The sequence below is a fragment of the Falco peregrinus genome, chromosome 2, assembly GCF_023634155.1.
Source record: "Falco peregrinus isolate bFalPer1 chromosome 2, bFalPer1.pri, whole genome shotgun sequence".
Taxonomy (NCBI): Eukaryota; Metazoa; Chordata; class Aves; order Falconiformes; family Falconidae; genus Falco; species Falco peregrinus.
In genome coordinates, this window is record NC_073722.1 from 15510332 (window position 1) to 15537651 (window position 27320).

At 45.7% G+C, this 27320-nt stretch overlaps 1 protein-coding gene across 4 annotated transcripts in view; it reads right to left on the reverse strand.

Moving 5' to 3' along the window:
- NR3C2 (nuclear receptor subfamily 3 group C member 2) overlaps positions 1-20012 on the reverse strand; it is a 214261-nt gene extending 194249 nt beyond the window's left edge. Inside the window, exons 1-2 of one of the 4 annotated variants that reach the window (XM_055794386.1) lie at positions 19689-20012; positions 13037-14798 (exon numbers count right to left, since the gene is read on the reverse strand). In XM_055794386.1, coding sequence (XP_055650361.1) covers positions 13037-14796 — 1760 coding nt within the window. In that variant the 5' untranslated portion in view covers positions 14797-14798; positions 19689-20012. Of the gene's footprint in view, positions 1-13036; positions 14814-17949; positions 18839-19688 lie in introns of those variants that run through there. The other 3 variants (XM_055794388.1, XM_055794389.1, XM_005243308.3) reach the window with 3 other exon arrangements.
- Between the last annotated feature and the right edge of the window lie 7308 nt (positions 20013-27320).

A 27320-nucleotide genomic window follows, 5' to 3' on the forward strand; every position in this document is an offset into this window, starting at 1 on the left:
CTTTTGCTGGGTTTTGTGTACACGTAATTAAAAAAAAAAAAAAAAGCCACAACATTAACACAAAGTCTTCTACAAATGGCAGATGTTTTTTACATTTCTATCCTCTGAACAGTAGATAATTTAACAAATTCCATCATCAGCTCTCACGCCTAGTACAGTGGTAAGCAGTATCTTAATCTGCCCATGTAAAACATCAGACAAAGGCTAGATTGTTCCAAAAACAGTAAATGGGAAACATTTGTGTATTTATTTCTGTCTTTTAAATGGATTCCATGAAGTATCTCCATAAAAAGCAGTTAAAGCTATTTCCTGTAAACCTAACTGATGAAATGTTGAATATTCTCAGTTTTCAGTTGAAAATGCACTACATAAAGCTTGCATCCTCTTGTGGCAGTACCTGCTAGTTTCCTTACTCCTATAAACCTTCTTCTCTTTTTCATTAAATCATAATTCTTATTCTTCTGTATTTCTGATGTCAAGCTCATTCCTATTTGGTCCTCAATATTTTTTCTACTCAACATGAAAACTGCACTGATTTCTATGGGCTTACTGATTTAAGTCATGCCAACATCAGTATCACCTTGGAATGTGGGGTACACAACAAGAGGGAAAAATGCTGATGTATTTCCCAATCAGCAGTAACTCATCCTATGGAGTTAGATGCAGCCCAAGCTCAAAGCCTCAGGTACCTTGAGCAGAATTTGGAAAGAACTGTGAACGTGCACGCTGCTGGCACTGGTGTAGAGAAGACCCCAGAACACCTACTGACCCCCACCACTGCCATCACCCAAAAGCACGGCTGGGGCTGCCGTCTCCTCACACCTTGAAGCATCCCAGCTTTGAACATGAGCTTGGCAAATGGAAGACCCGGCTTCTGTGCTGCACCTGAGTTGGCTTCGTGGACCTTGCTATAACCTTAGTAAGAACTTCCTTTTAATAAGCACAGTATCAGGTGTTTGTGCTGAAGTACGCAGAACCGTAAGCATCTTGAGATCATGGAAAGGGCTAACACAGGTGGAAGGACATGGAACAATGGCGGAGGACATGAGAGTATCTTGTTCATCGCAGTATGGAAGGTATGAAAATAAGGCAAATGTAAGGCTCCTCTTAAGAAGTCAACGAATGAGCTCAAACTCATCTTGATCCTGGTATTACAGTGCTAATTCGTTAGAAATTAAGACAGGTTTATAACTCTTTTTTCCTTTATCTATCTTAGAAACAGACTTAATGGCTGTAAGTCATTTACAAGCCACTAATACATCACCTATTCAACTCAGCCTCATATTAAAATTAACTTATCCAACATCCACAATACATAATTAGCTAAAAATCAGTAAGTTTACTTTAAAAAAAATTACTGATCCAAAGTATGCTTTTTCCTGAAATGACAATTCTAAGTTGTTAATTACTTTGCCTATGTTATAGCTGCTTGTAAATATTTAACACAGCTGCCTATAATCAAAACAGTTCTGTTTTCCTTTATTTTAGTAGTTAGCATTATAATAAACATGAGTATCTGCAAACCATATCTAGACCTTTCAATTAGTTCAAAAGAAGTTAAATTCACTAATGAAAAAACAGGATACAGCCTGTTTGTCACTTTAATTTCACCTCCTACTTCCAGTACTTAATTCGGTTGTTTTTAAGAGTTCTAGAGTGCTGTGAAGGAAGAGTAAGTGAGTACTCTGCTCATTCTGGATGCAACATACAAACCCACACATCTGCTGAGAACAGTGCCCCCCGACTTTTCTGTGGAATAATGTCCTCTGTCTGTAACCCTGAATCTTTTTTCAATTACAGATGCTTAACAGGTGAAAATGCAATGATCACACAGGCAGCATATACATTACAGGCAGTATATACATTACAGGCAGTGAGGTGCAACAGATTACCAAGAGGTACAGCTGGTCCCAAGGATCCACTGTCTACTTCATAGGTGTCACAAGGGTTATGCTTCAGGCCAGCTCCAGCAGGGTCCCTTGGACAGAAGCCATCAGGGGCTGGAGTGCCCTAGGTGGCTCCTGGAGCACTTTTTTCATTCGCTGCTGGCTAAGAAGTATCTGCTTTTTCACACCTCAGCTGCCCCGTGACATGAACCACAGCACAGAAGATGGTGGCAACTGGAAGATTCACTTCAAAAGCACACTTCAGATCCAAATAAAAATGCTAAACACAAACCTACTGAGTTTGGTACTCACCTTCTGCACACAATTTACTCTTGTTTATGTTGGGAAAGAAATGCAGGACAATCTGCAGACCCACAATGGCTGCAGTTGCGGTCCCAGGAAATAATAATTAAAAGGTCAGTCAGCAACTCACTCTTTACACTTCTATTTCTAAATAAATTAGCTCCTCTGATTATTTTTTTTTAAAAATAATGTGTCCATCCAAAACACTCGTCCTCCTTGCTTCTTCCACCAAATGGGTTTAATATGAAGTCAGTAACAGTCCTTTATCTCATTATCTGCATGTGCAGTTTGAAGTTGTCATTACTGCATATTTAGTCAGTCAAAATTTTCAATGCCTAATCCCCTTTTTACTGTCAAATCTTCAAAAACATAAATTCCAAGCAGTCTCAAGAATCAGAAAGGTTAGTTGGGAAACAAGCACAAATCAAGTGCATTGTTTCATTGCAACATTATCTTATGTCATTAGTTGGCAGCAGCCATAAAGCTCTGGACTACTTCCAACATTTACTTCCATACACTGAGTAGAAGCTGACACATCTAACCCCCCCCCCCCCCACTTTGTTCATCTTCCAGCTAGTTTACATGGATTCAGATTAAAATAAGGACTTAAAAATCCTAATAGAACCAATTGGAATTATTCTGTTTTGCCACCGTGTATCTGAAGGAAAAGTACGGTAAAGCAGTGCAGGGTTTGTAGAGCTAACCCTGCAGCAATGTGGTTTTACTTGATGTATTTTACAGTGGGGCAGTCTGCGACAAAGGTTCAGTGCAGAATTTTGACAAGCCAGTCACATTTAGTAACTTCTAATCCTTCAGGAATATTTATTGCCCAATATTTGTTTTTATTATTAACTTAAGAAAGCCTTAGTGCTCAAAACCAAACAAACTCAAAACGAAAACAAACCCAAAACACGGTGCACCCTGAACACAAGGGAACAGGCTACCAGCCGGGGGGCAATCCCTAAGAAAGAGGGTAAGAGGACCTCCACCAAAGCATCCCATCCTCTCCCTGCCGGGTTCAGGGTGCCCAGGGAGCTGCTGGAGAACCCTGCCACAAACAGCTTCAATGAGCAGGTTTACTTCCCAAATGTACAGACACAGACATGCATGTAACAAAGGATTGTGTCCAACTCCGGGACAAGATCTCTTACCAGTTATGGAAAACAACACCTGCAATGGTCCAGAAGCCTGCAACCCTTGACCAATGTGCTAGAACTTATGACGTGTTTTTATTTTCTATTAAACAATATTAAAAAAAAAATGGACCTTGATGCTCAGACATAGCAAACATTATAATATATTGTCTTCAAACGAGACACACTAATTTTTCCAGAAAGTCTTCACATATCCCAGGATCAACACCTGTGGAAGATTGTTGTTGTTTTGGGTTTTTTTAAAATAAGTTTGAAAGTTAACAAAGTTAGATCCAGAGAAGTAGATCTGAAGCTACCATTAGAGGAAGAACTCCCTAACTGCTCTAACATACTGCACTCTCTAGCACAAATTTAATTTAGTTTAAAATAATGAAGCTGACAGCTCAGATAGTCTGCCTGGAAACCGTGCAAATTTCCCACCCACCTTCATTTGCAAGGTCCCTGGCACTCCAGTCTTCAAAAATGCTGAAGAGCATGACAGGTTTCTAGAGACAAGCCTTCCACAATGCTAAAAGTGAGATCTCCAACCTTTTGGAGCAGCTCATATTTGAACTCAAACCTCCTGAGGGAAAAGTGTCTCGGTGCCCTGACCTTAAGGCGTGCTTCCAGAAGCAATCCCCTTCCTGCTCCTAGTCCGAGGGCAGCAACATGAAACTGGACCAGGAGACCAGGTCTCACCTCCAGCCTTGCTTCAGACAGACAAAGGCCATGTTTGAATATGGAACATCGTGAACCACCAGGAGAAAAAAAAAAAAAAAAGCCCCTTCCCCACTCTCTTACCTGCAGCACTACTGACAAAGAGCTAAAGATACAAACAAGATTGATTTCTCAAGGTGAGATGTTGCCAGAGTAAACCGGGGCTCGCCAGTTGTGAAACCCTGTTTCCAAAGGGCTCAGAGAGCACAGGTCCTGGCGAGGACACGCCAGGTGACGCATTCACACGGGGACACGGACACGGCTGCCTTGCGCAAGCCTGCATGGATGCACAGGTGCAGGCAGCTGCCTGCCACGGCACGGCAACACGCCTCCGATGGCGCAGGAGCTTCAGCCTGCTCCCACACCAGCCAAACTCAGCGGTCGCCCCTTTTCCTGTACGGCCTGAATCTGCCACCAAGAAGCCAAGCATGATTTAAAAATTAATTGAGCAGAGAACCGTTTTGCCGAGAGGACTGCTCCAGTCTCCCTGGGCGACTCCCAAGCCAAGACTGGGACAGTTTCCGTGCACCCTCCATCCCAACCCTTCGAGCCAGGTACAGAAGAAAAGCTGGGAAATAAAAGAAATAATGTACCGTGGCAACGGGTTCTGCAGGACTGAGGTATCATGTCAGCACAACACGGTATTCAGAAAACCACTGCCAAAAATGCTAGCAAGACCCTACAGTTTGGCAGCTGGCACAGCCAAAAACCTAGTCAGGACAAACGCAGCTGCTTACTTCCCAATTCTGACCTGTGATTAAAAACTCTCAGACCACTGACATGTAACACTGCCCAAAATGAACCTCCAAAATACATGTTTATTTTGCAGACTTAAGACTGAATACAAACCTGAAATGCTCACACATACACACACACAAATGGAAGGCAGATATTCTCCCAAATCCAAAACATTCAGAAAACGTTATTAAAGATGGCAAGGTTTTTTTAATCTCTTTTTTTCAGAAACCTAATTGCTAGTGAACTAGTTTATAAAGCCACCACTTTTAGAAACCTGGGATAGCACCTCTGGAAAGCAGACAAGGAAAGAAAGGCAAAACAGAAAAGATTTGCACTTGCAGTCCAAATTTCAGATGAAAAGCCCATTCAAAATGTTACTTCACCTCCAGACACAAGTACAAAGTATTGTTTAGGAAAGAGAATGGAAATGAGCAAAGCGGTATAAAAATTGTCAGAAACATTCAGCAATTAGTCTGAAATTTGCTTTTTAACCTCAGGGCTGTAACTCTTTGATCTATTATTAATTATCACTAACCACAATCAGCAGCATACCCATGCATCTTAGGAAAGCGTACAAATTCCTATAAGCCATTTTATGTATTATCCACAAATACTGGATTCTGTTTCTGCTCAGATGTTTCAACCAAAGTTTACTTTTTTCTTATTAAAGACATATCTTTCTCTATTAACCCCAAGTTACCCCACCTCCAAATATGAAATTTAAGCTATCAGTTTGTTCATGAAGCAAATACACAGCTTACAGATTGCAGATTTATAGAAATTTAATTTAGCTACCACATTCTAATGTAATTGCAGGAGCTTAATTCAGTGGTTGAGATAAAGAAGTAACATTCACATTCAAGTTATTTTCTTGTGACCTACCACCAGCGTGGGAAATCCTGCTATAATACAACTCAGTAAAGAAACGGTGTCTTGCAAAAATACTTGCTCACATACCAAATAGATACAACCACTGTTACTTAGCCTTTTAAGAATCCAGAATAGTCAACAGCATGCTTTTGGTTCTCTGCAGCTTTTGTTTTGTTTTGAGGGGGATTTCTGGGGGATGGAAGGGGTGAGGTAGGTGGTGTTTGTGCTTTAAATCCTTCAGCATTGATTTCAGTAAAGAAGAGACAGACAACGACCCAGATCACATCCTTCCAGAAAACACACTGTTAAGCTCTTGTAAACCACGTCAATAAACCTCAACTGCAAAAAAAAAACCAAAACCACAAAACAACAACAAAAACAAAAAAAACCCCAACAGACAAACAAGGTCAAAGCTTCCCATTTAAAGAGACGAGACGGTTTATTTTAAAACTTTGTCCAGAAAGTAAATCAACTCTCAAGGCTTTGTAAATCTCTGAGGTTCCTGAACAGAAAGATGAGTATTACTGAGGACGAGGATGTCCCCCGCTTCCCAGCGGGAGAAGGGAACACTGCCCTGCACGTACACGCCCAGCCCAGCGCAGCACGGAGAGCTGCTGCCACTGCTCCGGCCAGTAGTGGTGCTGGGACAGGCTACGTTGGGAACTGCTGGCATGGATAAACAGGGCCTTCCTGACCTACGATCCCTCTCCCTGTAGCATAAATCATGAAATACGCCTTCCGCCAAGGTCTGCCCGTTGCCTCCTCCAGCAGCAAAACCTACGTGGCTCCAGCAGCAGAGGGCTTTTGTGAGGACCCGACAGTGACCTTCCAACTGCCGTTTGCACTAGCAGGGCAGCAAGCAGTCAAATTATGCCATGGTCTGTTTAGGGTGCAGTCAAACGTGCCCGACAACGCTGCAAGGACTTGGGCAATTGCACACAATGGCAATACTCCTCGTTTTTTCTCCACGGATCTCACGCTCAGAGGAGACTGCAGCTGAGGCAATTCATATGCTGAGCACCAAGTACTGTGTAGCAACCAGCTGCATGTGAAAACTGATAAAAGTACTAAACTTAGACATATTTAATACCTGTTTTTCACACGCTTTTTAGTTTCTTCGTCGGACCATTTTTATCACTCTTACATAGCCATATTCTAAGACACATTTGCCAGAGAACAAGTTATGGTTTGATATTCACCCTAAACTGTGGTATTTTCTGACGTCTGAGAGTTTAAATCTGAAATCACAGCACTCCACTGTTCTCCAAGAAATTTTGGCTGAAATCAGTCCATTATTAATTCCAGCTCCTACAATTTTGTTCAAAAATTCAACACAAACAGTCAAAAAACAGAAACTGCCTTGTAAAAAACATACTCTGAAAATACAAGTGCCGAGATTATGGCTTGGCAATGCATTATCTTTTAGCAGAAATATGCGCTTAGAATATTTCATCGGCTCGTTTCCCTTATGGTCCCTTCATTTGTTCTTGTGCCCATGTCACCCCACACTGCTCACCAAGTTCCACTGACCTGATGGACTTTAGAGCTTCAGACTGAACCGGACCAGGAACCCAATGTGGCTCTCACACACAATGTGCCCAAACAAAGGGCAAAGCCACAGTCAGACCAGGCAAAGGCATGGCCCAACAGTGTATTTCGCCACTGCAAATAATATATTATTCAGCTAGAAACAACGTCCGGCAGCAACCGCTACTCAATACTGGGTTCAGCAAAGAGCCAGTAGGTAGCTAGAAATGGGATTCAGCTGGGCAGAGCAGGTTTAAGTTCCGTTAATGCTAACTGTTGGTTGAGTAAGGCCAGGTTACTGAAACACAACAGTTTACTCCCTCTGCAGACAATATGAGTACTGCACGAGTACCGATGCCGCTGCGGTAATCCCTATGCATGCTTACCTACGTAATTGCCATGCATATCCCATAAAATAGGATGGGGACATTTCTGTACGGTACATATTTCAGACATCAGTGTCTTCCAGCCCTCATGAAAATGGACTGATCCATACTGTCACAGAACATGGGTAATCAAAATTTCTTCTGCTTGCTAAAATCTGTGCACGAAGGTGATCCCACCTTCCCCCTTTTCAGAAAACTGTCAAAAGAAGATATCATCATGAGATTCTGTGTCACCAATAGTGATAGAAAAGCTAGGAAACAATTATTAACTCTTATCAGAATAAATTATGGCAAGCTGATTTCCAACAGCCAAGTTTTGCAAAGTTCAGCAGTACCAGCTGGCAACAGGAATGTTTTAGTAATACACAACACTACTTACCACCCCCCACCCCCCCCAAAGAAACAAACGTCCCCTAGATAGTGCAATATGGATTGACAACGGAGCTCTTTTTCCCCAGTTTTGGAAGATCCACCCATTTACAGAACACAATTTTCCAGCAACACTGGAAATTTTTCCCTGACACAGCACAGGAGTCAACTGACGTGTATAATTTTAAGGGAAAATAAGGCATCATTAGCAGTCACGTTGTCATCCTTTATATAGATTTTGAACTCCTCAATAAAAAGAGCAAAACAAGAAAAGAGCACCCTCCACAAAGTAACAATAAAAACTGCTGTAGAAAGTACAAGGCTATTAAATGCATGCTGGTACACTGAAGGAGAACCTTTAGACCTCCTGGCCTGACATACTAATACAGACTCCTAACGTCTTTAGTGAGAAATAAAGACATACATATGTAGACTCCCTGTTGTATCAAGATTATACCCAGAGCTGTTGAAAATTACACAAAATTATACAAGAACCTACAAAACCAAGTGTAACTTTTCAAACTGAAAAAAAACCCAAACCCCAAAAGGACAGATTTAAGGCTGCAGTCTATGATATGAAAGAATCATCGGCAAAAAACAACTGCACAGTAAATTTGTGAGAAGCTAAAAGGGAGAACAGTCCTGTGAAGCACGGAGAATATTTTAACAGCACAGCCTTTTTCCCATAAAGTCCATCAGCAAACAAACAGAGGTCAAGGCCATTCATAAATTCTAAAAATAATATTTACCAGACCTTTATCTCTCTGGCAGGTATAATTCTGATAACTGACTATTCTAGATAATATTTAACATAAAAGTTTATTTACAAAAATACCTGCAATAGCCTGAACCCAGATCTTAACCAGAACCACTGACTCAAGTCAGTGAAGGTACACGTAAATGAAGATCATGTTGTTGTTTTGGGTTGGATTGGGTTGGGTTGGGTGAGGTTGGGTGAGGTTGGGTGGGTTTTTTCAGGGGCTGTTACAAGTCGGGTCTATGGAAAAAATACTGATCCATGTGAATGGCTCAACAACAGATAGGTATAAGAAGTCTCTAAAATACTGTCAATGTTTGATCAAAGATTTGACCATAAACCCTAAGAAGTCAATGACAGTCTTTCAACTCCTTTTAAGAGACATAAATTAAGACTCTAAAATATCATGAAACACTGCTTTGAAGAGAATTCTCCTTGTCTAAATGACAACAACTGAAACATAACTATTGATACATGTATGCAATCTATGTTAAAATTGTGAACTTTTTTAATAATAACACATCAAACTGAATTCATCACACACTGGATTACACCAGTGGAACTGCCAGGAAGAAAGTACATTAAGAGTATCAGCCCTTTGCTTCCACCATAACTGCTCAGAAAAGCAAGTACATATCTGTACATATATGAGTTAATATGGAAATTAGAGGAAGAGGGCACATTTTCAGAGTAAGCTTTAGGTAAGAACTGATGCAGCAGAAAGGTCATCCTCCTCGATTTTTAGTGTTGTTTCAAGTAACCGTGACATTTTCCTAGGCTGTTTTGAAAATTCTAGGATTGGCACGATCATAAGGCTTAGGCTGGTACCCTGATTCAGAGGAGCAATCACCTATAAGTGGAATGTTTTCTGGATTTTTAGTGTAGGTTTTCCTCAATGACATCACACACACCTTCTTTTTCAAGCCCGCTTTGCTATTGTTTAGTTTAGAAAGCAGTATTTCTTAGAAATGCCATTCAAGGAGGGGGGGTTTAGACACACAGACAGACAGGTATGACTCACCCTGTATTAAAAATTAAACATGTAAAAATCTTTCAAAAATAAAGACATGCTCTGCATGCATATTAGGAGAAGAAAAGCATTTAAAAGAGAATAAAGAAATCTGGGTTTGCCTAACAGGCTCTCGCTCCCCAAACACCACAAGATGCAATGTTATTAAGTTACTACCAGCCATCTAAAAAGGAACCATAACCCTGGGCATCTAATAAAAGTAACTGAAGGAGAAAGAGACCTGTTCTAGATGACAGTGGTTACTTGGCACAGTCAACAAGGCAGCAAGGCATTTTAAATGCCCAAACTATCTTTATTAGACACTATCAGCAAGTATAACCAACTCAAGAAAGGTAATATTTCAATAGGAAAAAAAAAATTGTACAGTAATATTCTAATGATTCATTTTCATTGTGAAAAGACATCTTCGTTCCTGGTCACCCACTCCTTTACACCACGTAAGCTGCAAGTCAAAAGCAGTCTAAAAAAGACCTTGAAGTTGAGGTTCAGAAAATAATGTTGCCAAAACAAGGTATATTCAATGCTCGTCATCTACTGGCTTTGGGAGCCACGTAGCCCATTTTTTCCCTTTACCTTAGTCTTTGCTTATGGCGATTTATATTACAGGGCAAGTGTATGTGAAAATAGGTGAAGACTTAGAATAGCAGAAACTTTAAAATATTGCAGATTTTGAAGGGTTAATCACATCCCGTCAAAGCCTGCAAAATGTATGATGCTGAATACAGGTGATGCATCTGGAAAAAAAACTGACTGGAACAAGGATCTGGTCTGGATGTGGAGTGCAGAGGTGTGATGCTGCTGTTCTGACACGAAGGAAGAGAGACTTTGCAATCCCCATACCATACTGACATGGGACAGCTGAAACCCACCTTGGGCTGCTGGGTCTGACGCAGTTTTAAATGATGAGTGTTTTATTACAACACTTTGGAGAATGAACAAACTTGCACGATTTCCTCTGGTTTAGCTGGAATGCAGCACCAAAATTAGGAGAAAAGTAAAGATCACTTTGAGGTTTGTTAGCAAGAGTGAGCTTTTACATCTGTGACATCCTGTTGAGTCTTTAGGACTTGTCAGCCAACAAACACCTGAGCAGGCATTTATGTGCTCAAATCTGTACTGCTAAAACGACCTCTACCTGAATTTACCTTGAAACTTGTAAGGGCTTTGCACAGGTCCCCAGCTGCACCTGTTAGCATAAAGCCATTGCCAAGCAGATTAAGAGCAACATTTAGTTAAATAATGGGGCTGAGTTAAGAGATTTGAAATGATGACACATGTTCTAATCTGAACTACAGATCAGGATGCCTGAAGTGTCGCAACCCTGCAGATTTCCATCACTTGAACAGAATTCCACACCTGCAATAATAGCTCTGAGCACTAAAAATTTCAGGATTTCAATCCTGCAAAGTAACAGCTACACTCACTTGCATATTTTACTCAGGTATCAGTTTAGAGAACAAAGAAAAGTGTATCACACCCGTGCCATTGTGAAGCCTGATGACACAGATTATCCATTTATTGGTCTAAAGGTAGATAGAAGAGAAAAGGCACTATGGAGCAACGTTAGATCAGAAGGCTCCTCCAAAAGCCTTACAAGAAACTGTCATTCAGAATGCACATATTGATGACAACCACACTACTACCCGCATTTCCCTGTTTATTGTCCCAGTCCTTGCAACACATGGCAACCCTGACTCAGTGCGAACAGCACTTACTCGTGCAAGGGCTCTCACAGCTGGAAGGAGCTGCTTGCTCAAGTAACAGCACCCAACCACAAAGGCACTGAAATACTGGGTCTTTACTGTCACGCATCCCATCCGTCTTCTAGTGAACTTTTCTCACTACATAAATAATGCAACGTATGAAAATTTCATCAGGTAAAATAACTAGAAAACAGGAACTTCATCTTCCTTGATCCAAGAAAAGCATATTTAAGCCAAGCCTGGGTGATAACAAATATCCAGCTACGTGCAAAGTTCAGCACAGAGGTGGGATACAGCCCTTTCAAGTTGAGAGTTATATTAAAAAGTGCATTCATTAGAGACCATCTCTGAAATAACCACAGAAAAAGTGAAGTATGGCTTGCAAAATGATAAGGAGATTGTAGAGGTCTTAGACAGATCTGAGAATAAAATGGAAATACTTAGTCTTTTTTTTCTCCTTGCGGGTAGGTAGGCTGTTTTCCCTCCTCAAAAGCACCATTATTTTAGGTATTATGCTTTTCACTGCAACACCATTTTTTCAGAAATATTTAGCATCACACAAATATGGAAACCACTACGCATTCTCTTCACTCCAAGAATAAGGCAGACGTTTCATTCACTGAGGGCAGCTGTGTATCCCACGATGGAAAAAAAGACTTGAGAAAGGTAAATGCAGATTCTGTTACCCGCTATTTCACTGAGCTGGAGCACAAACCTTTGGTGAGCCTGTCGGACACATGAAGAGGCTATTTAACTATCCTAACCCAGTCATGCTGTCAGATGGGCTGAATAACTTGTAATACTATCAAACTAGATAGTTTATGAAAGTAAGCGTCCTCTGTGAGATACATGAACATCTGTTTGCTGAAGATGTGTTTCCACGAATTAGCCAAGAAACAAATTCAAACGACACTTGCATACTTCTCTCCCACCAAAAGTGAGGAGATCAGTTTATCCATTTATCCCTCTCAAATGCGTCAAGTTTTAACAGCCCTCCTCCTTCTGGAGGCATTTTTCTATATATACAAACCAAATGTTCCTACAGTTAAAATACAGAAATAATATGTTGCCACAGGCTTGTAAGGTTTAGTTTTTAAAGTTAACCAGTTAAGGACTAGTGCAAACTTGTAACCATGCATCTTTACAAAAACAGGTTCCTGACACTATCGTTTTCTTATCCTCATCTCAACATTTCATCTGAAGTACAACACATTCAAGCACCAGCTAAGAAAGAATAACCATTATAGGACACACGAGAGCAATTTTACTAAGCTCTCATTATGGGAAAAACAACATTTATAGTAGTAAGAGCTCATAAACATACTAAAGCTACACTTTCCAATCTAATAAGAATAGAATATAGTATGTTCTTTTTAAATATTAAAGCCAACACTTTCTATTAAAGGCAGAGTAAAATACAGCAAGAAAACAGCCAATCTAATGATAAGAACTGAAATGCAAACAAAGAATTATGCATCAGTTTGAAAAATACCACCCTGGTCCCCATTTTAATTCACGCCTCGTTCATTTAATGCAGGGGGAGAAATAAAAAAAAAATAAAAAAAACCCAACAAACAAACCAAACAAAATGGAAAAAGAAGTAATTTGTCTGCTCACCTGGACACGTTTTCTGGAATGTACTCTAGAACTGGATACCCATCACTTCTTCTGGATGCCAACTCCGAATGCGACTTCCAGGTCTCCACTAGCGTGCTGACGGGAGGGAACGAGCTCAAGTGCTGGAACGCCTGCTCTCGAGCAACAGGCCGTGACAAAGATATCGTGCCTTGGGCACCGATCCTGTAGTGAAATGACTGTCCACCTGAATTTACACCCACAATGGCAGAGGATGGTATACTGTTTTCTTGGTAATAGCTGCCATCGTCAGGCTCCTGCTTAATTCCCACACGTAGGCCTGGATTTGGAAAACCGCTACCTTCACAGCTTCCATCAAATGAAGAAACAGGTGGTCCTAAAATCCCAGAAAGAGAGTAATAGTCTTTGTCATCCATAAAAGAAAAATACGAGCCATCTGTAAATGGGAAAGGATTTACTGTTTGATTCCCTTTAAAAGAGGCACCAGAACATGGATGCTTGGCTGACTCTTGCTTCACTGGTACTGAAAAGGGGGAATCGGAGTTTATTTTGCTGCTGTCGCCAATGCATGCACTGCCGAACGAACCATCTGGCTCGGGTTTTATGAACTGAACAAGGTTCATCTGACTGTTGTTGGAGATGGCATTCTCCATTTCCTCCATCTTAGGAAACGCAAGCTCTTGAGCACCCTTGTCTTTTGTTTCTGGACTGGGAACAGTATCTTGGCTTTTGCTAGGTCCCGCCGGTGTGCCGGACGCTGGGAATCCCAGGGAGTTGTTTACGGGGCTACAGATGGACGATCCCACAGTGCTAACTGCTGGACTAGAACGAGTAGACCTATTATTGGCATTGGAAGGGCTGGCGATGGAGCTCCTCGAGTTCAGGTTCGCAGGACTGGACACAGAAGATCGCATAGTGATATTATTGGGACTCGAGACAGGAGATTTCACGCTGCAGTGGCTGGGAGGACTAGAAATCGGTGATTTCATGCTACTTATAGGGCTAGAAAGCGGAGACCCGACGTTGCTAACGTGCGCGGGACTGTGCAACATAGACCCCCTGTTTTCAATGTTCGGCGAGCGTGACAAGGGGGTTCCCTGGCCGATGGGGCTGTGCACGGCAAAGTTCCCAAAGTTAGCAGTAGTTGAGGACACAGAGTTAACTCCTGCAGGACTACACACTGAGGAAACCATGTTCTGAGGACTGCAGCCCGAAGGGCTTTTCTCTTGACACATGATAGGGCTTTTCACAATAGCATGCATGGCACCACCGTTCACAGCGTTCCCGGAGTCCGACATCAAAGACCTCAAGGGCCTGCTGGCGCTGTGGAGGGGAGAAGAGCAATGGCCGTTCTCCTTATAGAGCTTCACCAGCTGCTCCACGTTCTGGTAGATCTTTCCTGGGCTCCCCTGGTTCTGCTGATCGTAGGGGTAATCAGCATCTCGTATCGAATCCATATATAGACCCATGGATTCCGCCACTGTTGCCGACAGCTCCTTTGACTCCGTTTCGGTTTTGATGTCAGAGGGCAACAGACCAGGCTGACTGCTGTCTTGCTGCAGGCAGGCGAGCAGCTCGGGCTTTTCTTTGCTGTTTCCTTGACTGCTGCTGTTTGCAAAAGCACCGGCAGCGCAGCTTACATTCACAATCTCCATATAGTTACTGTCATCAGTCTGCTCTCCAGCACCTATAGAAGAATACTCCACAGACTGAGAAACTTGACCCCACCGTCTCTCCATATCTAAGCCTTCTGGGTAGCTGTGGTATCCTTTTGTCTCCATAACTAGCAAAGACATACACAAAAAAGTAAAATTAATAAGTGACAGGACAGCGTGACTTCCTAAGGAAATTTCCTAATTTCCTAAGGAAACAAGGCGTATCCGCTCACTCTGTCCATCCTCCTGCCTGCCTGCCTGCCAGTCCCGTTTCCCTGCGCCATCCATCACCTCTCAACCATTTGTCCAATTTCAATCAAACAGAGGGAAAAGGTCTCATGGATATGACAGCCCTACAGGTTCCAAGAGAAAACCACTCAGCACTTAGAGAAGACCCAAATTATCGCTCCCCTGCCCCACCCCTGGAGCGGCTCGGCAATGTCAGCACAACCACCGCCTACCCTTGCCAGCCACAGCCCCGGGGCCAGTGCCAGCAGCACTCCGCACCACCCCTCACCCAGGGACCCGGGAGGGAAAAAGGGAAGAGGGTAGCAAGGAAGGAGAGGAACCAGAGAGGTCCTGAAAGGAGGACACGGCTGTGGCAGGCAGGACATCAACCCCATGGAAACTGCTCATCGCAGCCAAGGGCTGCTCTAGTCCTCCAAAAACCTTCCACTGCCGCGCTACAGGGACAGCAAAACAAGTGAGGCTGGTAGGCTACGGGGGGTTCTCTTCACCATCCAGCGTTAACACCGGGTGCTTTAGAAGGAAGCAGCAGTTCTGAGGGGCTGCGAGGCGACCTGCCTCTTCACAGCTATACAAACTGCTCGTACAGCCACTTGAGGAGACACAAAGGATAGGCTGAGTGGGAGGAGTAATGCAAAAGTTGAATGGGAAACGCTTCTGCCACAGAAGAACGGGATCAGATTAGGCAGGGCATGCCTGGCTATTAAATGGACCTGTAATTCTGCAAACCTCCATGGCAGCCAGCAAGAGGAAATCTAAAGAAAACCAAACATTGTTCTAAAGTAGACCCTAAGAAAACCTTCCCATCCCTGTCTTGAGGCAGGGAGCAAAATGCGTGACCTAGCCTCCATTATTCTGAAAATCACATATAAGTAACAACAATATTTTTTTTCTTTAAAGGAACTGGCTCATTAGAACTGCAGAAACTCAAGTGCCAATAGTTACAAGTATTACGAAGATATTTTTTCCTTTCAGAATATATTAGTTTTCCAGTATTTAATTTGGTGTTTAATCCCTTAACACTACTTAAAAATGCTATTTTAAGCAAAATTATAAAAACAAAGCAAAACAAAACCCTTAAAATGAATGACTCCAATACTTCTTTGCCCTTACTTACTATAACTATGGCCCTACGCCTACATTCCCCTCAAGCACAAATTTTATTAGAACATCATCATGTGTAGCAAATCACATTCCTATAGTCGAAAATTTTCAGACAGAAGTGCCCACTTTCACATAAAGTCACTCCCAGATAATCACCTACCCCTGATTTAAGTGCTGAGCACGCCTAATTCCTAGAGAAATCAATTGCAGCTGTGAGTGACCAGCATTTCTAAAACCAGGAAACTTAGTTAAGGCTTAAAATTAGCACGTAAGTGAATTTTAACCCTCAGAACCAGCAGCAGAGCCATTGCATACCAGGAAATCTCAGTTATAGGCCTAATGTTACACCGGTGCATAAGCTTTGTAGTGACTTCTCCCACAGCAGCAAGTTTCAAACTTCACACATAATCAATAGGTGAGCACACTTTAAAACTCCAGAAAATAAAAATCTGGGTCACGCAAAGGAAAAAAGATACATGAAAATGCCCTGGTCCTGCACGTCTAGAGAGGCACTGTCTAATAAATATATCCAAGAGGCTCAAAAACCAGCAGAGAGATTATTTGTGGCCTGATATAAGTTTGGTTTAAAATGACATTATAAATTTGTAAGAATGCAACAGCAAAAAGATTTTTGGAGAGTGCTGGTTTCTGACACCTCTTAGCGCCTCGGTGGATACTAGAACTGAATAATCATCTCATGGGCTGCTGATAGCATACGGGTTTGCTTTCCTTCTTCTTCTTTTACACAGAACTTATTACAACTTGACTAGCATGTTTATCCGCGGTACCCACACTTCACCTACTGCACAGACATGCCTTTTCACTAACTTTCACTATGCAAATCCGACTGTGGGCTAAACCATCCACCGACCACAGAAGCCGAGTCCTGTTCCATACCAGAACCGAGACCATCACCATATGATATTTTGCAGAAGAAAGCTCGTATTGTAAGCACAGCAGTTTTTCCAGACACCCCCACCCCACAAGAAGCACTCGAGTCACATATTTCACCCCCAAACATATCAACAAATACAGCCCTCTGCAGTACACATCTCCAATCAATCAGGCATGAAACCAGTTTCGCAGCAACAGACAAATAAAAAATCAAATGGTACCTGGTATCCCTGCAACCAAAAGGTCACCTAGCTACAGGAAAACCCGAAGGAAAGCCAGGTTCATAAATACGAAAACGATGGCTCAAGCAACCACACGATTCTTATTTCTGGGTGTTTGCAAACAAAATTTTCTTGAAGTTTCACCGCCTGCCAGCCGCTTCACCGACACAAAACTGCCCACGGGACCCGAGTTGCATCCTCAGAGATGGGCTGGGGCTTCCCCGCGATGTGCAAGGCGGGCAGCCGGGGGGGTGGCCCGGGCGCTCCGTCCCCGCACACACACACACGCGTGTGCGCAGCCCCGCAGGCGGCGCGGACGCTTATCGCCCTGCCTGCCCTGGGCTCGGCGGGGCATCACCGCGGCGCCCGGGCACAGGGCACCGCTTTGCCCACCTAACCGCCCCCCCCCCCCCCCCGCTTTCCTGCAGGTACAGTCCGGATTGTCACGCGTGGGGGAAGCGAGCAGCGGGCGGGAGCGAGCTATCTCGCAGGCGTCCCCCGGGGGTCGGCCTGAGGCGGGGGGGTGTGTGGAATCCTGAGAGCCCCAAACCGCCCCGCCCGCCGCCCGGACCCCCAAGCGATGCGGAACAGCGCTTTTTTCCGCGCAAACGCCGTTCCCCACCCCCCACAGCGGAGAGGCTCTGGGTGACATCGTGACACCCCCCCTCCCCGCACACGGAGGACACGGGGGGAGGGGGGGGGGGGGGGGGCCGGTGCCGAGCCACGAAGTGCCCCGCCCCCCTACCCCCCCCCCCCAGTGCGGGTCAGGGTCAGGAGCGGCGCCCCCCTCCCCGCCGCCCCGGCCCCGGGGTACCTGTTGCGGCGGGGCGCGTCTCCGAGCCCCCGCCGGCGCGGAGGGCGGCGCGGAGCGGAGGGCGGCGCGCAGCGGAGCGGAGCGGCGGGGCGGGCGGCGCTCACCCCCCTCCCCCGCCTGTCCGCCCTCCCTCCCGAGGCGCGTTGCGCCGCGCCGCCCGGTGACACGGAGCGGCACCCGGGAGGGGACGGGAAAAGGTGCCAAGTCCTTTAAAAACATGTCACATGCCCAGATAAAGTTCAAGTTTACGTCCCGCCCGCCGCCCGCCCTCATTGGCGGGCAGGACGCGGAGCGCCGCGCGGCTGGGGCTAGGCCGCCGCCCCATTGGCTGGCTCGCGCCGTCAGTCACCCGCCGGGCGACATGACTGATACAAAGTTGCTGCGACACAGGCTGGAAAACGCATCTCCTTAAAGCCGCAGGGGCCGCCGAGGCCGCGCAACCCCGGCCCTGCCGGGGGGGGCCGGGCGCCCCCCGCTGTGCTGCCCGCCCGCCCGGAGGAGCCCCCGGGGGAGGCCGGCGCGGCGGCTGGCCGGGGCCCCCCCGGGCAGGTGAGGTGCGCGGGGCGCGGCCGCCCCCGCCCGGTGCCCGCGCCGGCGGCAGGGCCGGGCATCGCCTCTCCGCCGGCCCGGGATTTCCGCCTTTCAGCGGCGCATGAATTTGCACGGTACCGATGCAGCGGTGATTTAACTCAAAAATAATAAAAAGAAAAATAATTAAAAAAAAAAAAGAGGGAGCGCGCGAGCGGAACGGCGGCGGTGCGCGGGAGGGTTCAAGGACTCGTCCTCCGCGCTCCGCCGGGCTGGCTCCGCTCCGCGGCAGCCGCGCATCCCGCCGGGCGCCCTCGCCCGCTGCCCCCCCCCCACACCCAGCGGCAGCGACCCAGACGGCCCCCGGCTCCGGGGTGCTGCCGACCCCCCCGGCGCCCGCGTCCCGGCTCCAGGAATACCCTTTTCCCAGGGAAGGGAAAAAAAAAAAAAAAAAAAAAGACAAGACGCCGAGCAAACTTTCAGGCGCTGCGGTCCCAACTCGCTCTGTAAATAACGCCCCCAGCCCCCGGCGAGCGGCCGGCAGTCGCTGACGCACGCTCCCGAACGGCCCCCCGCCCCGCCGAGCCCCGCTGCCAGCCCCGGCCCCGACTCGACAGCCCCCTCCCGGTGCGCCCCCGGCCCGGCGGGGACAGCTCCGCGGCCCGGCGGGGTGCCAGAGGTGCCCCCGGGAGCGGGGCGGGGGGCTGAGCCCGCCGGGGGAACGGCAGCGCCGCGCACCGCGCCGGGGCAGCGCGCACCTTCGCCCCAAGCCGCCCCCTGCGCGGCCGCCCGCCTGCAAACGCGCGGGTCCGCGTACGCGCCGCCCAGCGCGGTTTGTATTCGGGAGCCACCGCGAAAGCGCAAACATGCCCAGGATTCGGGCTGTCACGTGCCCCTCTCATTTTCATAAGCTGCCAAATATCGACCCGCACTCGCGGCCCCAGCGGGTACGGGCCGAGGCGGCGGCTCCCAGCGCCGGCAGCGCGACCCGCGGAGCGGCAGCGCGACCCGCGGAGCGGCAGCGGCCGCCGCCGCGCTTCCCCCCCGGCGCTGGCGCTGCCGAGCAATGGACGTGTCCTTCCCGCGAAGTTTTCACTGATGGGGACGGGACTGGCCGTGACCTGGATAAGCCGGCTGGTGTGGCGGCCACCCGCCTGGCCCCCGCCGCCCGCCCCCTCGGCCCCCCGCGCAAGGGTCCGCGCTGCACTCACCTCCCCTACGACATGGTGGCGCGGCGGGAGGAGGCACGGCCCCCAGCTACTGCCAGCAAACCATCCGAGAGCCCGCACCGCCACAACAGGGAAAGGAAAAAAAAAAAAAAAAAAAAAAAAAAAAGTACGCGGAGGAAACGCCGGGAGCGGGGCCGGGCAGCGGGCAGGGCGCTGCTGGCGGGGCCGGCGGGAGGGGGCTGCGGCGGCGGCGGCGGCAGGCGGCGGCGGGGTGCCCGCGGCTCGGCACGGCGCGGCTGGGCGGACAGCTCCCACCATGGACGCCTAGGTGGGTGGGTGTTCCCGCGGGTCACACCCTCGCCCGCCGGCGGAGGGGAGCGGGGGGTGGATCCAGCACCGGCGAGGAGGGGGGGGGGGGGGGATTTGGGGAGGCGGGGGGAGAAAGAGGGGCGGGGGAGGGAGGGAGAGAGACACCCTCCGAAAAAGAAAAACCAAACCCGAAAAAAAAAAAAAACTTATGTCATTCCAGGTAAAACTCCCATCTGCGCCACCAAGGAAGAGGAGGGAGGAGAGTGGCGAGGGTGTAAACTTTTTCCTCCCCCCCGCCCCCCCGGTGCCGCCCGGCCCCTCGCAGCGCCCGGCGGCCGCGCCGCCCCCGCCGCCCCCTCCCGCGCCGCCCGCCCCGGCGGCTCCCGGCGGCTCCCGGCGGCGCGGCGCCGCGGGGTTTCTCACGCACGGAGCCCGCCGCCGCGGTTCCTGGTTCGCGGAGCCGCCGGAGGAAGGGAAGGAGGGCGGGCGGCAGGGAGGCAGGGCGGGCGGCGGGGGAGGAGTGTCTCCCCGCGCCCTTCCCCAGGCGGAGCGTCTCTCCCGGCGGCGGCGGCGGCGGCGGCAGCAGCGGCAGACCCCCCCACCCCCCCCGGCCCCATCCGACCGCCCCGCTCGGCCCCGGGGCAGGATTGCGGGAGGAGGCTGCGCCCCCCGCGCTGGGCCTGCGCCTTCCTGCGCCCCCTTCCGCGCCCCGCCGGCCGGGGGGAGCCGTGCCCCCCCCGCCCCCCCCCCCGTGCCCCCCCCCGCCCCCCCCGCTGTGCCCTTGTCACCCCGGGGTGCCGCCGGGGGGGGGCGCGTCCCCGCGGCGCTGCTGCGGTGGGTCAAACCCACCCGGGGGGGGGAACGAAGTCGACACCCCGGCGCTAACGGCGGTACTGCTTTTAAATTAGTATTTCACTTGTGGCTGAGGTCTTTTAAAACGGTTGCAAGTTCAGGGCATTGGATGTTGCTTCATTTAACCGTCTTAAGGTGAAAAATGAGGCGTCGGCGGGAGGAAAAAGTTGACCCTATTTTAATACCCTCGGTGGAGTCTTTTAAACATGGAAAAGGACGGCTTGCAGGGAATGATACCTGTGCTGGAGCCGCGGCTGGATCAGGGCCTTGGAAAAGGCGAGAATTTTGTCAGCTGTCCCTTGCATCCATCAAAGTTTGTGGGTAACTTGATAAATGCTAAACAGGGAAGCGTAAAGTGCTGGTAAGGCCAGACTTGGAGATAACGGCGCATTCAATAGCTTAATTTCACAATTAGTTTACTGTATTATTGGAAGCAAATCATAGTGCACTGTGCCTACACCAGGGCTCTATTTTTAGCCATAATGTAGCTAAACCAGAGGAACCTACTGAGATGTATTATAATATAGAATGTGAACAATTCTGTTCTCTCGCTTTTTTTACTCATTTTGTGTCATAAATCTGGTTTGGAATACAGTTGATCTATTAATTGAGCAGAGCTGCCGTGGATGGGTTGGAGGCTGCAGTTCCCAGGCAGAGGAAAGTTCCACGCAACTGTGCAAGTAACCCAGCAAATCAGTCGTGCAAAAAGCACCCAAGCACTTTGGCTGGTCTATCAATAACTGCCATACCAAGCACAACGATTTTTATGTTAATTTATAGTAACGGGGTATTTGGCTGATTGGTTGCACTTCTCTTGTCTTACTCTTCCTGCTATTCTTTTTTTTTTTTTTTTTTTTTTTTTTTTTCTTCTCCAGGGCAAAGGTGTAAATGAAAAAGGCATCTGAAATGCCTGGAGGTAGCCTCAGTCTTTGTGTTGCATCATCTTTTTTTGGTTGTTATTTTGTTGGTTTTTTTTTTTTACTTTAAGAACAAAAAGGAGAGTGAAAAGAAAATTGAGGGAATATATCTCTCCTCTGTCTTAATACCAAATGTTTGATTTGTCTTTTCCCCCCATTGTGTTATATATACAGAGATGGCTGCTGAAAGAATAAAGCACCTTTCCCAGTACTTGCAAGATGCTCACAGATTTGCCACAAATTCAGTAGAAACCATTTGTTTTCTGCTTGTGGTTCACAGGAGCACTTAGCTTTTTAGTGGTTGACACTATATCTATTTTTAGCAGCATTTTAACAGCTGTCACTAACAACTACGATCTCATCTTGAACGGGGAAGGGAGATTATCTGTTTTATTTAAAAAACCAAACTACATAATTTTCAGATTATAAAACGCAATTTGGATCTTTATCTGTGAAGAGAAAAGGCTATCTTTTCTCATTATGCCGATTCCATGAAAAAAAAAAAAAAAAAAAAAAAAGACCTGTATTTGGCTTGATAAAATAAGGAATGGGCTTTGCAAGGTTTGGAAATAATGCTGTTCAAAGGCATACAAACATATATGTATAGAGAGCACGTTTCAAATTCTGTTAAAAGCAGTCCCGTTGCTCCCTTCTGCAGCTGTGTTGCGACTGGGGAAACTGCAAAGAGTCAAGTCATAGTTTTCCAAGTAGGTCAAGAGGAGCAGCACGGACACCTCGGATGAGCAATTCTCTTCCCTCACGTTAGATTTTATAAGAGGTTAACTCATGTCAGACACATGGCACTGAAAGCAGCAGACAGACAAGTGTAAGCCACCCTGTAGCAGATGTCATCTCTGTTCCTAAAGATAGTGGTAAATTTGCTATGGATAATGCATTACAAAACGAGATAATGCTGAAACTCGGCAAGTGTCAGATTTTACCTTCTCCTATGCCCAGGAAAGTGAGTGAATTGGTATGAGGGGCTGCAGGAGCAGCAGTGTAGTGTAAAAGCAGCCTACTGTACTGTCTTACTTAGAGGTCATGTGCCCTATTTTGAGAACTGAACCAAAGCGGATGAAGTTTTGAGTTGGTTCCAACTAAGGCAGCTGGGCATTTCCCACTTCTCTCCAGCTCCAGCCCAGGAAAGCTGGCGATCACATGGTCACATATATTATTCCTTTCCTTTACCCCATGTTATTCACCTTAGATTTCCTTCTTTTTTTTTTTTTTTTTTTTTTAATGCCTTTTGGCTCATGTGGTTTTGATTATTTGAGATTTATAGCCGATTGGGAGGAGCTGCATTTCAGGAAGATGCTGGAAAAACATTGGGGATGACAGGTGGGAATTTACTTTCCCTGTCCAACAGGTGTGAGTCTTCCAAGAGAGGAGTCCGCAGCCTTCTCCAACTCACCCGTTGTGTTAAAGCTGGCTTCCTGAGCTATGCTGAAAGTCTTTAGAATTCTGTACGAGCTCTGGGAAAACATAAGTAAGCATGTTTTCTACATGGTAGGTTTAATGTTCTCCGAGATATCAATATTTTATATATTTAGTCTAATTCTGAACAATTATGTTTCATAATAATAGATAAATCTTTTAGCTGAGCAACAGAACATGTTCCCTTTTAACCTGGATTCTTTCTTTTCCATCTTTTTTCCTTTTTTTTTTTCTTCTTTTTTTAATGCTCCTTAATGGCCCATGTTATAACTGTGGTTGAACCACATCTAAGTATAGTACAATCGCATTTCTAATGCACATTGGCATTAGCAAACTCTTGCTTGTGTAAAGGGCCAAGACATGCATTTCAAAACACAGTTTTCCAATACATTTAAAATCGCAGTTTTTATTGATGGTTAGCACCAATAGTTTCATCCGGTTCAAAATGAAAACGTCTCACAAAGAATTACTTGTTGTGAGTAATAGGTCTGGTTGACAATGGTAGGGCAAACAAAGCATGAGGAATAACACATAGGCAGTACTTCATATTTTTTGTAGTTTTAGTATTGTCATACCTACTTACATTGTTTATCATCAACCTCTCTCTTGTTTACTATTTGCACTATTGGAAGAAAATGCTATTTGTAAAAAACCCAGAACACAGAAAAAAAATACCGTCATCACAGAATGCAGGCTTATCTCAATATTACTGAATTCCAAACTATAAAAAGTAGTGGCATATAATTGTATCTTAATGTTCATATACTACCTACTGGCATTTTTACAATATCAGATGGTAACTCATACCGTAATCTGATTAAAATTTTGTAGTAATCATAATGGTGCTGCACCTATGCCAAAAATTCAGACATAGCGTTTAACAGCAGTAAAAATAAGAGAGCAAATAACACCCTCCAGCACTTAATAAACATATCAAATGCAAATTGGAGGAAATTATTTAATCACTCTATAGGCTAGTTAATTTTGATGATTATTCACAGTTCTAGTAGCAATATTTAGCGTGGAACAAGTTAGTACCAAAATCGTCATGACACTAAGGTTGTAAGTAGAATTTGAAACTTGCTGTGTAGAGGAAATTACCTTCCTGATTGAATGAAGGTGCAGCTTTACAGTTCCTTCAGCAAAAGGAAAATTCTGAAGTAATTTTCCAGATTCTTCTATAATCCTGAAATTACCTGCTCTCAGATATTATGCAGTGAGAGATGGTGTGGTATTAACCTGCATGATCACATTCATTTAGAGACTTGAAAGACCTTTGTTTTCTAAATTTTTAAAAACTTTATTTCCTGGAAAAGAGAGATTTCAAATGAGCTTTCCCCAAAGCATACAGCAAAGAAGGGACTGAAGAGATCAGTGCTATGAAACTGAGTTAGACTGCTCAAGAAAAGTGTTAATTTAACATGTGCCAAGACAGAAAAGGAAAAAAAAAAATATCTATTGGTTTGGAAATTGCACTGCTTTCCTAAATAGATGTCCTCTGTTGATTTTTTTCATGTATTAAATACCCAATTTGTGCGTAGGCTATGGTCCAGCTGAAGGAGCTCATTCGTTTAACGTGCACTTGGGCCCAAGACGGGCAGTTGATCTTGCATGATATGGAGGGTTGGCCCTTGCTGGATGCATGTTGATTTACACAGATTTGGTTAAGAAAGGAATGTATTTGCCACAAGGAACCATAACTTGGTGTTCTGAGGAAGCGTCCTGGCTTTGAATATGGCTCTCACACCAGAATTTGTCTGGCCTAGACTAAATATCGGTAATGAAAGGTCGTGCATTCCAAGATTTTCCCGCTGTCCTCACCAGTACTGGGCCCACAAGGCCCAGTGACAGAAATTTTGACACATTGGATGGGTTTGTCTTAATGGCTCCAAACACACGCAAATAAACAGAGTGATTTGCAGGTCAGAGTAGATACCCTCACCACACCAGCTGCCTGGCCATGGTTTATTCTCTTTTGGTGTGAAATTAAGTGACAGCCACACAGCTTGGTTTCCAAAAACGATGCTGTCTGTGTCAGTGCTTGTACAATCCTGGTGCCTGCAGCATCCAAGTACTGCGCAGACATATTTCTTCTGAGCTCTGGAAAGAAGAGGAGCATTATCGCCATTTTATAGACAGGGAGTGGAGGAGCAAAGAGGTGGCAGGGTTTATCTGAGGTCCCCTAAGAAGCCTGTGACAAAGCTCGGTACTTCCCAAATCACAGCTCACTGCCTTTCATCACAAAACCAGATTTCCTTCTCAGCTGTTGCCTTCCCAAGATTGCTGCGTGAGCACGAATGACGTACAGTTAAAACACATTTGATTGTTGTCTGGGGAAGGCAAGCGCACCGTGGTCTGTTTGAATGTATTCATTACCAAATATATTTAGAAACCCCATATTGTTGGGGCTTTTTACCGTATGGATTAGCAGCAGCTGCTGAAGACTGACGTTACCTTGCCTGCTCGAGCCTGGTCAGAAGAGTCACATTCCATGAACGTGCAAGAATTTCTGGCATGAATTCTTGGACATGCACATTTACATTTTGGCTTCTGTGCATGCTGTTCACGCACTCACCACTTTGAACTCTGCTTTTCATGAGTAATTCCGACAACGAGATTCATTTCTTCATATATACATGGAAAGCAAACACAAAAGAGGCAGGAACGTGGCCAAATTAAAGTAATTTCAAATGTTTCTTCTTTATTTATTTATTTTGCATTCCATTCTCAGCTCTGACTAGACAGTCACAGAGTAGAAATTACATCCCCCTCTCAAGATTTCTAAAGGAAGATCAACTAGGACTCAAAGGAAATCTTGCCTGTTTGAGAAGCAAAATTGGGCCAGGGCAGGAATGATCGAAGGTTTAGGAAACAAGAATTTCTCCCAGCGTGGTTCAGTTATGTCCCCTATGCATGACTTAAAAGTGAAAAAAAGGAGCCTATCAGAAATCTTGTGTACAACAGCTGCACGTAAGACGTGACTACTCCTAAATGTAAGGTGAGGTACTGGCCTTTTGAATCTGGTTCCTTTGGTTCTGTTCTAGGGAAGAGACCCCTGTCACCTCAGTGCTAATCTTGCAGGTGAGCTTCGCTTTCCAAGGCCTGAGCATTGTTCTTTTCTGCAAGAGGAATGCATAACAGCGAAACGAAGCAGAGGGCTGTTTAAGGAACCAGAGATGCTGAGTTGGATTTGCAGTATTTATACTACTTTTGTGTCATTGTAGCAATAGCAATTGTGACGTGATTTACACTGTCAGGAGAGAAAGTATTAGAGCTTTTTTGACTGGGAATCATAAACAAACAGAGAGATAAACTAAGCAGTATGCTCCGTGTGTGCGTGGTTATTTCAGAGCTTGTACTGAAGGGTGTCTAGTTCTACATGGGTGCTTCCTTGTAAACCCATTGTGGAGAACAAATGAGTCCCAGGGACTGTCGTTCCTTGTTGATCATCAGTGGGCGTAGATGCAGTAGATGTAAAGGTCTATGACTCACTGAACTTGCTAAGGTGAAACCAGAAGAGAGTAGATAATTGCACCATTATGAAAAGAATTATCACAGTTTGATTACAGAAAAAAAATATCTTCTGATGGTGCCGTGACTCTTGGAACTAAAATAGGGGATGGGACCAAAAGTGAGGAGTTTATATCAAGGAATGACAAAGTGTCCCCTTTAATTGATCCATTTTAATTGGACGTGCCAAAAAGATGATTTCTAGGACTGAAGGTATAACGGGTCAAAACAGCCTAAGGTAATTCCCTATGCCAATTCTGATTAAAATAAAAAAGAAGACTAATCAAAGAGACAAATTGACATGGACAAGAATTTTTTTAATCCAGAGATTGCTGGAATACTTCATAAAAGAGATAATGCGACCTCCTGCCTTATGTACAAAAAAGATACTGAGTTCAAAATTGCCCCATCTAGTTTAATAATCTGTAGATCGAAGGGAGGGATTGCAAGTAATCCAGATGGGTATGAGAACTCCAAATACTCAGGGTGGTATGAAGGCATTTCCATTTGACACAGTGAAGAATAATTTGGTGTCACGTAACCCAGAAAACATGTATCTAAAATGTGGAAAGTATTTGGGCAATTAAGAACAAGAAGCGAATAGGGTATAAATTAATGGGTATCTATGACCTTTATAGAGTACATAAAACCT